Genomic DNA, 14,639 nt, shown 5'->3' with positions numbered 1-14,639 from the left:
TCACTAATACTGCGGTCCTCATGCGGACCGTCCTCACCATAAAATTTCCGTATACATATATATATATATAACATATATAGTCAGGCTCAAGTAAAGTTTATTTTATTTTGATGAATTAAAGCTTATCCTTGATAACCATTAGATTATATAAAAAATTAAGATTTAAAATTTAAAAAGTAATCAAATATGAGTTTAATGACATATTAAAATTTTATTTAAGGAACATAAACACTGTTGGAACCAAGTGATTAATAAATGTAATTTTAAATATCAACCTTTAATGCGATCTAAGAACTGAAAAAAAAAAAATCTCATGTTGGACTTTATATTAAGAACATTATTTAATCTAGGTTATATATATATATATATATATATATAACGTTTTCAAGTTAACTTATTTCTGTTGAAAGGTTCAATTGCATTTGATTAAAGTGAACTATTTTTCTCTAAAACTATTCATGTTATTAAGTTAATTTAATTTTCAGTTCTTTATTTTAGGTTTAGTCCTAATTCTCTCTCAGTGTAACACCAAAAGATATTAATATATTATCAAATTCACACTCTTTTATCAAAAATGAAAAAAAAAAAAAAAAACATGTGAAATATGAATAAATTAGTGAATAACTGGTGGTAGGATATAAATCAATTCTTTTCTTTCCTTATCATTCCACTTTATATATAAATTAATAATGTAATAATTTTTTCAGTTTTTTGATTAAGAAAAAAGTAGGCAATGGCTAATGGATACTCCTTTAGTACTAAAGCTTTTTAAATTCAATTATGTTATGAATTTTTTTTTTTTTTTGGGGTCATTTATAATAATTTTCCTTCTAATATCTTGAATCTATAATCTTTCAGATATAGACACGGATGGCATACAATTAAATTAAGATTTCTTTCAAAAATCGTAAGTTGGGTATATAAGTGTTTTAAATAAATATTTCATGTTCTTACTTAAGAATGAATAAAATTTCAAAATTTAAAAATTCAATAAAAGTAATTGACATTTTAAAGACCATATGATTTTATATACTTTTAAAAAGTTTTTTCAGAAAAAAAAAAATTAGGGTTAAACACACTTAGACCCCCTCCCCACATTCTCGTGCACGTGCACACAAACTATCACTCATGTTGCACTTTAGCCTTCAAAATTCCAAAATATTGCATTGCCCTTAATTATTATTTTTTGTCAATTTAGTCTAATTATTTTTTATAAATAAAATTTATAAAATTATTTATATACAACCAATTGAATTCTATTGGAAAATAATTTTATTCTATTTTATTTCATCTCTAATTAATATTTATAGCCTAATTTTGAAAATTTTCATTAGAAAAAAAAAATGAAGAACCGTGTGCAATGAAAAATGCAAGCATGGTTTGGCGAGAGATTTTTACCCATAATTATTCTCTAATTCTATGAAGTAAATTGTCTACTTTATCCAAGTAGTTTCAAGTATGAGTCTCGAGCAACCCATTTTAATTAGTTTAGCGAAAACATAAGTTTCTGAATTAAATCTTAATTGTAATTTGAATTTTTTAATTGCTTTGATTTGAACTCTTTAAATCAAGAATCTCCATACTATAAATGGGTATGGCTAGTTAAGGTGACTAACTTTGTATGGCAATTCTTAGTTAAAGTACTCTCTCATGGATGGGCAAGGATGAAAAGTGGCTCCAACAATCGTGATGGAAAAGTCTTTCCACTTTATCTTGTTGATAAAACAAGACAAGTTCAAGTATAATACATAACATCATTGTGCATTTGTGGCCAATAGTACCCTTGTTTGATCAGTGCGTACATTCTCTGTCATCCTAGATGGCCTCCCTATAAGTATCATGGCATTCTCACAAAGCATGTTCCTTAAATTCCCATATTTTGGGATAAACAATCTATCCCTATTTGTCCAAAGCATATCGTTTTCTTCCCAGAACTAACATGTTGTCCCTTCTTTACACAATATTATGAGGTTCTACATGCAAGAATTCCCCTTAAATGCTTCTATATGAGTGTTTGCATCTATAGTGCTAGCCACCACATTAGCTAGTACCTTTAATGCTGCAAGTTCCATCTTATGACTTAATGCATCAGCAGTTTGATTGTTGGTCCTCGACTTATGTTTGAAATGGAAGTGAAACTTCGCAATAAATTTATGCCAACGAGCCTGTTTTGGAGTTAGTTTTGAGTTACTTACAGTCAAGTTGTCAGTTTTTACGATAAATCTTGACCTCAATATGTAGTGTCTCCATGTCCTCAAATAGCGAATCATGGCAGGCATCTCGCTTTCTTGGACGGTGTAATTCGTTTCTACCCCTGATAGCTTCCTACTTTCATAGGTGATGGGTTAGCTGTCTTGAAATGGGGCTCTACCCAAAGCAAAATCTAATGCATTGGTTTGTACTTGAAATGGTTATGTGACATCCAAAAGTGCCAAGAACGAATCACTCATCAAAGTTCCCTTCAAATCATCAAATGCACCTTGAGATTCGTTCCTCCATTCCCACAGTACATCTTTCTTTAACAAGTCTATTAGGGGTATTGTCTTCTTTGAGTATCTTTTGACAAATTGATGATAGTAATTTACTAATCCAAGAAAAAATCTAATTTTTTTTACATTAGCGAGAGTCTTCCATTCTTGAATTGCCTTCACCGTTTTTTCATATTCATGCAAACTTTCCCCTCTTCAATAATATGACCCAAAAATTTGTTTCATTTCTTAGTAAAAGCACATTTTTCCTTATTCACAAACAATTCATTTTCCTTAAGCCTTTGAAACACCAACCGAATATGCTCAACATACTCCTCAAGGGTAAAACTAAAGATTACAATATTGTCCAAATATTACAATAAACTTGTCAAGAAAGTCTCAAAATACTCCGTTCATGAAAGTGTAAAATATTCCTAGTGCATTCATCAACCTAAATAGCATCACCCGGAACTCAAAAACCTCATATCATGTTATACAAGTAGTTTTCTCCTCACCTCCTCCAACGATTCTTACTTGGTAATATCTTGATCTCAAGTCTAATTTTGTGAAGTACTTAGTACCACTAAGTTAGTCGAACAAGTCGGCAATTAAGGGGTTAGATATTTTTTCTACACGATGACCTTGTTCAACACTTAGTAGTCCACACACAGAAGTAGACTTCCATCTTTTTTCTTCTAGAATAGCATTGGCACGCCATACGATGCCTTCAAGGGCCTAAAGAACTTGGTTTCTAAAAGTTTTGTCAACTATTTTTGCAATTTTGCCAGCTTTGGAGGAGCCATCCAATATGGTGCTTTTGCTTGAGGTTTCATTCCATGCATTAATTCAAGTTTATGGTCGATGTTTTGTTGAGGGGGAAGATTCCTCAATAAGTTAGCTAGCATTACATCATCAAAGGATTTCAATACTTCTATTACTGCGAGAGAGGTTGGTTCATCGCTCTCACCTTCCCTTGCCACTACCACTGCTACATAAGAAGGTTCTTTGCATCTCAATCTTTTCTTAAATTGAAGTACCGACAAGAATTTTAAGTCATTCACTTGCTTTCTTTGCACTAGGATCATCTATAAGCTATTGGCAGCGTAAATGGAAATTACTTTCTTCTCCACTAGAAAATTCATACTCAATATAACATCAAAATCATCCATCAGAACCACAACCAAATCCACATGATCCTCCCAAGATCCTAACTTGAAAGGAACTTGTCTCGCCAAACCCACCATGGATAAGGCTTTTGAGTTAATAGCCTTCATTTGATCCACATCTCTATGCAGTCTTAAACCCAATCTCCTTGTCACATTATTTGAACAAAAGTTATGAGTGACACTACTTTTCACTATCACACTTTTCGTGACCTTCCCATTGATCACCGCATCCACGACTCGTTAGTCTTCTTGGTCCGAACGACTTGCTTCTTAATTGCATTCCAAAATCTCAATGCTCCCACTTAGAGGCTGTCTTCTCTTTCATCAATTGTCTTCTTTCACTCTTCTCCTAGTTCACATGAGCGAATAAAAGCATGTAAAGCATTAAAGGCAGTTCTATCATGACACTCAGCAACTCTATGTAGACCACTACATAAGAAGCATGACATGGATCTGTGTTTAATCCTGAAGGCATTGAATGTTCGAGACGAAGTATTTCTCATATTTAAAGTTTCCTGATATCACCTCCTTCCAATTTTGTGAGATTGGTAGGCTCAAAAAACCTACCTTTGTTGGTATTCAATGGAGAGGGTTTGGTTTCTTGTTGCTAGGGCTTTCCAAGATGTAATCTATTAGCATTCTGCTACCGCTAACGCCCAGGTTAGATCTTGCGCTCTTTGTCATTAAAGTTTCATCCTGACCTAAGGTTTCAAACTTTCCAAGAAATAGAAAAGTTTATCATTTTCTAACATATAACGGACATTTAGCATGAACACAGAGAAAGCCATCACATAATCTCTCACATTGCTTGTTTATTTCAACTCTCTCAAATGTCGTGGGCAATGTAGTCCACATTCTCAAGAAGGAATTAATTTTTGAATTCCTTCTGCAATTGTTCCCATGTGTCAATGACACATATATTGTTTTTAATGTCCACATATTTAGACTGTCACCATAACTTGGCATCGTTTGTTAAGTATATTATGACCATCGTCACTTCAATTTCTCTGAATCCGGCCCCACTGCTCAAAAGTATTGTTCCATATCAAATAGAAATTTTTTGAGCTCTTTTCTATCACGCACATCTCCATATGCCCGAGGTTTAAGCACTATAAGTAGCCCATACTCCACTCCCGTTGAGGTAGCAGATTGGTTCTCTACTACATGCATGGTGATAGTGAACTTAATATTCATCTACCCCAACTCGATCTTGAATGCCTCTATAGTAGCTCAAAATTTTTCCTTAAATCATTCACAACAGCCAACAAGCTTACTATTGCCTCTTCCGCGACTCTTTCTCATTCACCTACAGCCGAGCTCGAAGCACTGCTAACCCTTCATGGGTTTTGTTTCCTTTCAAGTGATCTCACCCAACTAGCCAAATTGTCAATCATCCCCACCTTTTCAAAGTCTTCACTCCAATCATGGCCTTTGATATGTGCATCCACAATTCTAGCAAACTCCTTAAGCTGCTGATTGATGGCATCAAACCACATTTGATTAGTCATCTTCAGCATCCATATGATTTGTCTCGCAACTAAGCTCTGATATCAACTGTTATGATCCCACTCTTTGGAATAAGCAAAGGGGGACTATGCGATGCTTACTAGCCCCACACAAGTAGTAAACCAACTGATAATGTCCATTGCAAGTAAAAAAACCCATACAATATAAGTATCTTACAAACACTAAATAAGTAATATTGTAAATAACAATAATCGATATTAAAAAAAAGCACACAAAGTAACAAAGAGACTGAATGAAATGCAATTATTTTATTGGATCTCGGTAGAAAGAATAGCAGAGAGGTTACAAGTATGCATTAAAAGTTCTCACATATTAGAGTAGTTTAACTAACACCTCACATGTTAGTCTTCTCCTTTAAAAAACTTAATTAGTCATTATTATCTGAGTAGGAAGAAATATCAAAATATGCAAAAAATCATAATAATACTATTTCTTACAATGTAAAATATAGATCTAAGCAAGTGATCAAAAACTTAACTAATAATTCCATATCAACTATAGCTTGGTAATTATAGCAAAAATATAAAGTAAATGTGACTCACACACATTGCATACCATCTTTATTTGATAGTTTCCATCAATTTTAATCAATTGGATCAATCGGTAAGAATTTTAAACAATATATATATCAATAAAACAAAATCAATAAATTAATTTATTTTAAAAAATATTAAAATATAATTAACTCTAAATTAAAATTACTGCATGCAGCGTTACTTTTCTGAAAAATATATAACAGAACTCATTTTTCGGGTACGTTTCCTAATCTCCTACAACTATACAAATGAATCATGAACTTAAAAATTATGGAAAACTTTTTTCTTCCAAAAAAGATTATGGAAATTTGCTAATGGGAAGCATATACGATTTTTCATTTGTCAAGGGAGATTGAGAAATTCCAGGTAACATTGAGAATGAGAGAGAGAGAGAATAGTGATTGATTTGACATACAACGATACATAAATGGAGAATGAACAGGAAACCAGATTTCATTGGTTTGTCCATCAAATCATCCCATGTGTGTGTATAATGTGAAATGACTCCTTCCTGCACTCAGTCTACGTGGGTGCTTCCTTGCCACTATTCCATTTACCCTATTAATTTTCCAAATAAATTAATAATATTTTTGTTTTAATTTTAGAGAGAAAAATACAACAAATGTTTAAAGAAAATTATAATGATTAGTGGGACCAGCAGTCTTTTGGTGAAGTGAGCTAATAATATTTTATTATAACATCCTAATTCAGATAGTAATCCTTTTTCAATAGCATTTAAATTGTGAAACCATATCGTTGTGTGGTTGATTATTATTATGTTATTTGTTATTGTAATCACGATTATATATTTTTATTAATATAATAATTATTAATTAATAATATATATTTATTTTTTATTTTTTAATTTCAAAAAGTGAACATTTTTAAACATTATTTAAATTATTAAATGATATATAAATTTCATCTATAATAATTTTTTTTGGATCAAATTTTATTTAGAAATGTTGTCCTGGTTATATACTTGTTTTACATTTTTAAAAAATTATCAATTATCTACCTTTAGTTTTTTTATATCGATCAATCAGTCCATTAGTTTGTTTTAAAAGTTGAAGGTTAAATTATAAAATATTAATTATTAACCCCTATTTAGCATTTAATTCTTAAAATAATAAATTAAAATTGTAAGATAGATTTATCAATAAATATAAAAATTTAGACGGATGAACAATGATGTTATAAAGCCGTGAAATGTAAATATAATTATTATAATCAAGTTAGATATATTAATAAATTATTTATATTTATATTATTAAATTGTAGATTCCATATATTAGAATAAAAATCATTTATAAAGGTAAAAATGATATGTAGTATATGATAAAAAATACATATATAATTGGGATAGCAGTAAGCAAGCCACGATCCATGCTGTGGTACGGGGTTCGACCCTTAGGGAACGGGTGGGGCCAGCCACACTAGAAAAAAAAATATATATATATATATATATAATTATGGCAAGGTTAAAAGATGTAAATGAAATTTGCCATTCTTCTAAATATTATGTTTGTCCATTGTCCAATCAGATTGTGAGGGTGACAATGATTGGTAAACCCCAAATGCAATGATTACTACTCGAAAATCATATGCAATATTGATTTTAGAGGGAAAAAAAAAAAAAAAAAGTACACAAATGTGGAAAAGATTATAAAAGAGACTAAAAAAGAAAAAATAAAAATTGTATAGGGTTTTAGGTGGCAATGTTGGTGATACCTATGAAGACCAGAAAGATGTGGCTAGTTGAGAAAAGTAGGGTCACTAGGTCATCATGTCTCCTGTCCAAGATTCAACTCTTTTGGTGCCTTGGAAACAATCAAACCTACTTACTTTTTTTCTTCCTTAGGGTAATCATGCTTCTCATTTGTAGTTTATAATAAGTGATTATTATTTCGAGGAATGGTCTTTTTTCTTATTGAAAAAAAAAAAAAATTTACTTGTATTTTCTTTTTTTCTCGAAGGGAATTGCTTTTAATTTTGAAATAAATAAAAAATGAATTCTTAATACAAGTAACACCACTATTAATTGGTTAATCTCAACAGTATGTTAGTAGGGTAGCTTTTGCACTCTTTAAATACAATTGTATTGTTTAATCTTTACCAAAAACGAATTGTTATGTTGCTCAATATATGTTCGTAATACCTCTTTTTTTTTTTTTTTTTTTGATGAAAACATGTTTGTAGTCGCTTAAAAAAATAACTTAGTGATAAGTTTATTATGTTCTAATGAGAAAAAAATTACACTTAAAAAAAAAACATACTTATAAATTGTAATTAGTAATTCAATTTATATATAAAGATCACGATCGACATAATTTTATTTTATTTTAATATTAAATATGATTTTTGAATTCAAAATTATTGATTAAAAAAGGTTTTTTTTTTCCCCATTGTGTGGACATTATTAGCATGAATGTTGAAGATTTTCGTTTTATTTAAGAAAAAACAATAACTCTACATGTTCAAATTTATTTGATATATATTTATATAATTTAAACATGAATAAAAATAAATAAATCAATTAAATATTATTTTATTATCAATCATATAATTTAATAAATAAATTTGATAAATATTTTAATAATTGTAATATTATTATTAAAAAATACTTATCATATGTGAAGAAAATTTCAATTCTCTATTTGAATATACAGCCTTTTTTTTTTTTACTTTTTTTTTCAGTAAATTTGTTTTTGCCATTCTATTATTTATACAAAGCTCTTATTTTAATATGTTTCTTTTCTTTCTTCCTTTTTTTTTTTTTTTGTTGTGTTTTGGGTGAAGAATCTGATTTCCTATCTACAATATATCCAAAATAATTATAAAAAAAATTATATTTGTTCGTACATAGCTAACTTAGTATTAATTTTTTGTATGAAACATAGATAATTAAAATAAAGTAAATATTTTTAATAAAATTAAAAAACACTTTAATTTGACATGTATTTGCTTAATTGTATTGCATCATAGTTAAACACATGTGAAATAAAAGTTTTTAAATTGTATTAAAAATATTTGCTTTATTTAAATGTCTATTTTTTATAATAAAAAAAAAACAAAATAAGGTCAAATTGTAGAAATGAACCGAGTGTTTAGCGTTTGTGCAAGTGAGTGTTACTAGCAGTTGAGTGTTGCTAGCAGTCCTCTTTCATTTATACTCAATAATTGTTTGTGGGACACAAGATCTGGACAAATATAAATCCACTGCCATCCAGTTGTCACCCAGAGGAGTAGAAAGCATTATATACAGTACTATCACCAAAAATGTGGCATGCATTTATTTGTAGTCACACGGCCCAACTCTTTTGCTGCTGTGCCTAATCAATTACTATGGCTTTTGCTCCGAGGTAATGTGGGACCATTAAACTGACAAATGACCAAGCAAATATCAATTCTACCAAAAAAAGGTCTGGACGAAAAGGGGTAGGAGGAAAAAGCAGCACCAAGGCACCAAGCCTAAAAAAATTGTTTGCTCAAATATTCTTTCACAGGGAGAGTACAATATATTCACCAAAATAATATAGACAGTACCATATGGTTATATTGTAATTCTTAATATCTATCACATAAAAGAAATAATGTCTCTCTCATACATTAAGCATTCCTCCGACAATAATCTTAATTTGAATCTCCCTTAAAGCATATAATAATTCAATCCTCTCTTTCATCCCAAAAAAAAAAAAATTACCCAAATTATCTTCTGTCTATATGTAGCTTTTTCTCATGAAATTTGTCTCCTTGGTCAAGAAAGAATTGTAAGAAAGTAACTTGCTTTGCTCAATAAGACCAATCAGTAGCTTAAAATGGCTCACAAACAATGGAGAAAATTCAAGTTGATGATGCCACATTGATACAGAACAAATGCGGACAGAATTAGCATTTTTTTTAACACAGATGTATCCAACAGTGTGGTAATGGCTTGAACAGAAGTCAGAAATCAAGTAGTGTATATCAAATCACAACTAGAATCATACAAAGAATTTGAAGAACAGAGTTTTTTTTTTTTTTTTTTTTTTATGGCTCCTCTTCGAGACAGAGGGAGAAAGGTTATGGAGGTGCCTGTGGCGGCTTCGCCTGGTAACAGTATTGAGAGGAACTGTGGGCAGCTGAAGAGCTAAAACAGAGATTGATGGCTGTCGGGTTTGAAGGTTTGGATGGAAGAACGGCAGCGGAGGGAGGAACAGCTGAAAACGAGAATCCTGATGATGCTGCAGTAGAGAACAATGGCATTTGGGTTGCAGAGACCTGGCCATGCATTTGCCATGCCCAGTTGGGGAGACCTTGAGAAGAATCTAATGCAATTCGTTTCTCTGTTGCCCTTTCCTGTCAAAAGATTAAAAGATGAGAAAGGTAACTCCTGTACTAACAATAAAGATCTTCATCCTAATTTGATGTAAAAAATATATAATACAATGATACATTTTCTTTATTTACCCCAAAAAAAAAAAAAAAAAAATCTGAAAACTATTTTTACCGCATAAATAAGTGCACTTTCTGCTTCGGAAACATAACTAATATGTGATATTAAACGACCTGCATAGCCCTAGCTGTAGTTATTGTTCTTAAAACTAAACAAAGTTGTTGATAGCATGACTCAGCGACCAAATAACGACTTTTAACAATAAAAAATGCATTCTCTGTAATAACCATTCAAACACGAATTGACATTTTCATTTAATAGCTTTCATTTTCCAAATTGTTAAGAGTTCCCACAAATTCCTCCATGAGTTACACTATGATCCAGTATAGGGTTACTCAAAATTATAGTCTACATTTAAAAGTGTAGAGAAAATTGAACAGGAGTTAATGAAATTAATAAAGAACGAAATATAATTTACCTCATTTGGAAAGAAATTAGGATATACACCATTCAATAACAAAGGCTGCTCTGATGCCATAACCAGCCCTTTGAAAGGTGGATCCCCCAATGTTGCATCAGCATGGTTCTCAATCTGGAAAAGAGCATTGTACAACATATATAAGCAATCTAAATCAGAGGACAGGTATCACAAGTTTCATTTACATAATAAATAAATCAAACTAAAGCAACACAATAATATAATAGACAGCAAATAAAAAGAAGAACGGAATAAACTCTTCCCCCAGCACAGGATATGCTTGTGTGTTTTTATCAGAGACCAAATACCAATCTAATAATTCAACATAATTAAGTTAAAATTTAACCTTTGAAAACTTTCCACTCTGCAAATCGTAAGGACCAGCGTGGAACTGAAGATGCCTCTCGCTTTCCATTTGAGCATTGCCAAATGAAGGGGTTGACATCCCCAAATTGAGATCAAGATTGTGGGTGTCACCTGCATCATAAACATTCAAACAACTTATAAAAAATCCATTCAAGTCTTGTAGAAACCATTATGATAAGTTCCTTAAAAACACATGCGAGGGAAATTACCTTCTATACTGGCCTCAGAGATCATCTCCCCTTCATATGTACTTGGCTCAAAGTTGGTGACAGCCTCCCTTCCATTACATTTGATAGCAGCCTTGTCATATGCCCTGGTTTCCAGAAAATCAAAAGGCAGACGTGTTGGAAGGAACCCTAATGAGGTTGAGAAGGTAATAAATTCAGTGTCAGGTAGAGTGTAATTCATGATCATTAGGACCTTGCAGCTTCTACTTCGCTGTCGAACAGCCCAAGATATATATACCTGCATTCAAGCATCGTAACCTCCACGATGAAAAAACGGTCCCCAATCTTTTTTTCTTTTTTTTTTCTTTTGAAATAGGCATCTTAGATTCTTTCCCCATACAAGCAAAAAACAAAACCCATTGGCAATCAATTTGAAACATTTCTTGGTTCACTTCAATAGAACCATAAAATTCTAATGCACACCTAATATAGTAAATAGAAAATCTAAATTCCACAAAACAGTTCCTCACTTTTTGCCGAGGAACTGTCCCATTCGAGCTTCCCATCGACCACATTTGTGTAGTGTTACTCCTCTATATTTTGAGCTCCCCCTCGAGAAACCAGTGCTTTGTCTACGCAGTATGTGCACAAATTCTTCCTTGGTTAAATTCTTCATCTGCCCATTAAGTAGAAAAATGTTCAGACCTATATTATTTACCATACCTACCATTAAAAACGAAATGGATTCAGCAATATCAAATGAGACGTGCATCATACCTGTTTCAAATCATCCTCATAATCACTAAGATTGAAATTGATATCAGCCTCAACTCCCCTGAACTTAATAGCAGCTCGATCATAGGCTCTAAATATTACGAAACCCAAGTCAAAAAAGAACGTACATACATTTTTTCTAATCTGCATGTAATTTTCAAAAGCATTCGAAATTAATCTAAATTTATAAGTAACTAACAAGAAGTATACCTAGCCGCAGCATGGGCAGTGTCGAAACCACCTGCATAAGCCCAATATCACAATTCATCTTTATTTTCCAACAATAGAATATCGTAAACATACTTTAATAATTAAATAGAATTTAAGATTGATCTAGCAAAGATATCAAAACCATACCCAAATATACTTGTTTCCCACAATCCCTGCACCAAAAAAGACCCAAAAAAAAAAAAAAAAAAAAAGGCAGAGCAAGTTCAGATTAAAATTTATGTAAATTCTACATTGATTCAATACAGAAATTCACCAATTGCTTATGGACAGAGATCGGAAAGAGAGAAATAGATCTATTAATGCAAAACAAACATTAAATTTCAATTTCAATTGTAAATGCCAAAAAAAAAATAATAATAATAAGCGAATTGAGCAGTCAAAATCCAAACAGAATTTAAAAAATAAATAAATAAAGAAAGAAAATAAATAAATAAAATGGTAAATCCTAGAATTACCTTCACAAACAAACACTAAACATACAGATTCCAAGAAAATGAACAAGAAAAATTTTCACTAACCAAATATGAGATTCCCATCTGCCAGTCCTCCTGTAGAAGGTGACCCCTCTGTACTGCGAGCTCCGAGACCTGGGTCCCCTCCTGCTCTTCTTCACTTGCTGCTGGGGTTGCTGCTGTTTCTGTTGCTGTTGCTGAACCAATCTCGCCTCCCCAGAACCACCCTGATCGAACCCAAGCTCGATCCAGTTCTTCCTCGACGACGACGACGATGACGAAGACTGCCCCTGCCAATCCTTCAAATCCCCATTCACTTCCAGTCCTCCACTCACCGGGAACAACTCCTTCGTCACGGCCGTCACGACGTCGTTACCTTCCCTCCCCACTTTCAGTATAGCGAAGTTGAAGGTGTAAACGTCGTTCCTGCCGCCGGCGGCGCGTGTGGAGCATGAGTCGTCGTCTCCACCGTTGCTCGACGCCGCGTCTGCATTGACGATCGAAGAGTTCGATGTCCCTGACTCGTCCATTTGGGTTCCAGAGCCTTGTGGAAACTTCTCGACGAACATGGACGAGTCGTCGTTCTGAGTTGAATCGTCACCCGAAACCATATTAAGATTAAGATCTAACATGGTTATTCTATTTCCTTCAAATTCCAGCTTTCCGATTTTTAGCCTTTTTTTTTTTGGGTTAAAGCTCAGCTCGCTGCTTGTAAAGCAATTTTGAGCTTCGAATCAATGCCTTTTTCTAACAGTGCATCAAATGGCAAAGATCGATAGGGCAAATCACTTTCATACACGCAAAAACCACAAAATCGGAAGCTCAAACGTCAAATTTAGAAATACCCCAAACAAAAATAAAAAAATAAAAAATCAGAAAGAGAAACAAAGGAAGTCGAAGAGTGAAGTGGATAGTAACAAAGAAAGCAAAAGGCTTAATAATCGCAGGAGAAAGTCACCAATCGCCGGCGATGAAGAAGAAGAAGAAGAAAAGCGCGGCTAAACGGCGGCGTTTAAAGAGGAAGAAGGAGAAGAAGTTTATAAAATAGAAAAGGATTATGAAGTTTGCATTCGTGAAATTAGTCGGCGATATATTGAAAGCCTGGGAGTGAAATCATCGCCGACTATGTGATTCCATAGAAGAGTAAAAAAAGAGAGAGAGAAACAAAGGAAGACGATGGGACGTGTGAAGGAACATTTCAGACCCCATTTTTAAGAGGATGGAATATATAAACATTTTTTCTCTCTCTCTCTCTCTGAAATGGTACTGATTACCGGTTTCGTCGGTTACCGGTCCTTTTGATATTGCCCAGAGATTTTTCTTTATTGCCACTGTATAAGGGTTGTGGTGTGGTCTCTCGTATAAAAAGAGCACCACGTTTATAACCAACATGCTTAACCACCCTCTAATATATTTTTTTTTTTTTCGGCTAAGTTAACCACCCTATAATTATACACGCCATATTGATGTTTTGATATTTATATTTATATTTTCCACCTCATTTTGTATAGATTTTAATTAAAATTTTTGTAAATATTGGAAAAGAAATTTAAAATTTTGTACTTTTGCATAAGGGACTATGGTTAAAAAAAAAATAAAAAAATGAAAAGAGGGTTAAGTGGTGGTCCATTCGGTGGGGACTCTAATATGACAAAGTTTGGTGAAAAACTAAATGCGAAAAGAATGTAAAAAATTAATAATTTTGTAAGGTTTTTGGTTTTTATTTTTTTCTTATATATTTATAAATTTGATGTCAATTACATGTTGATTTTATTTTTTTTTTCTTTTTGGTTTTGTTGGATTTTTTTTTTTTTTTTTGGATAAACAATAACATCAACTTTTTCTTCATTTCCAAATGGGAAATTTTCATTTCCTTTTGTTTATCATTGATGATATATTTTTCGGGTTAAAAAAAAGAATTATTTATTTAATTTGGCATCCTTATTTTCATCCAATTGATTATCAATATTTAGTCGTGACAATTGGTTTTTACTGCTACTGCTTCTTCTTCTTTTTTCTAATTTCTTTTTTTTAATATATATATATATATATATATTAATCCAAAACCTGACGTATTGAAGGACTGCAGGTATTACTAC

The 14,639-nt window shown here is 32.1% G+C and overlaps 1 protein-coding gene across 4 annotated transcripts; it reads right to left on the bottom strand.

Moving 5' to 3' along the window:
* Positions 1-9,506: 9,506 nt before the first annotated feature.
* LOC107411289 (ethylene-responsive transcription factor RAP2-7) lies at positions 9,507-13,753 on the bottom strand. Of its 4 annotated transcripts, none has more exons than XM_048468564.2 (10): positions 12,607-13,752; positions 12,215-12,240; positions 12,068-12,098; positions 11,861-11,948; positions 11,614-11,759; positions 11,337-11,381; positions 11,126-11,229; positions 10,897-11,027; positions 10,551-10,664; positions 9,507-10,035 (listed from the first exon to the last, which is right to left on the bottom strand). In XM_048468564.2, exons 1-10 carry the CDS (start codon positions 13,170-13,172, stop codon positions 9,760-9,762), a joined length of 1,527 nt encoding a protein of 508 aa, XP_048324521.2. In that variant the 5' UTR covers positions 13,173-13,752; the 3' UTR covers positions 9,507-9,759. The 4 variants fall into 4 exon arrangements, with proteins under 4 accessions (XP_048324521.2, XP_048324522.2, XP_060668054.1 ...); XM_060812071.1 differs by lacking the exon at positions 9,507-10,035 and adding an exon at positions 10,148-10,245 and having other exon boundaries at positions 12,607-13,753; XM_048468565.2 differs by lacking the exon at positions 11,337-11,381.
* Positions 13,754-14,639: the final 886 nt, after the last annotated feature.

This window comes from Ziziphus jujuba, chromosome 10, assembly GCF_031755915.1.
Source record: "Ziziphus jujuba cultivar Dongzao chromosome 10, ASM3175591v1".
NCBI classification, from domain to species: Eukaryota; Viridiplantae; Streptophyta; class Magnoliopsida; order Rosales; family Rhamnaceae; genus Ziziphus; species Ziziphus jujuba.
Note: the sequence above shows the minus strand (reverse complement) of the source record. Positions and strands in the feature narration are given on the sequence as shown.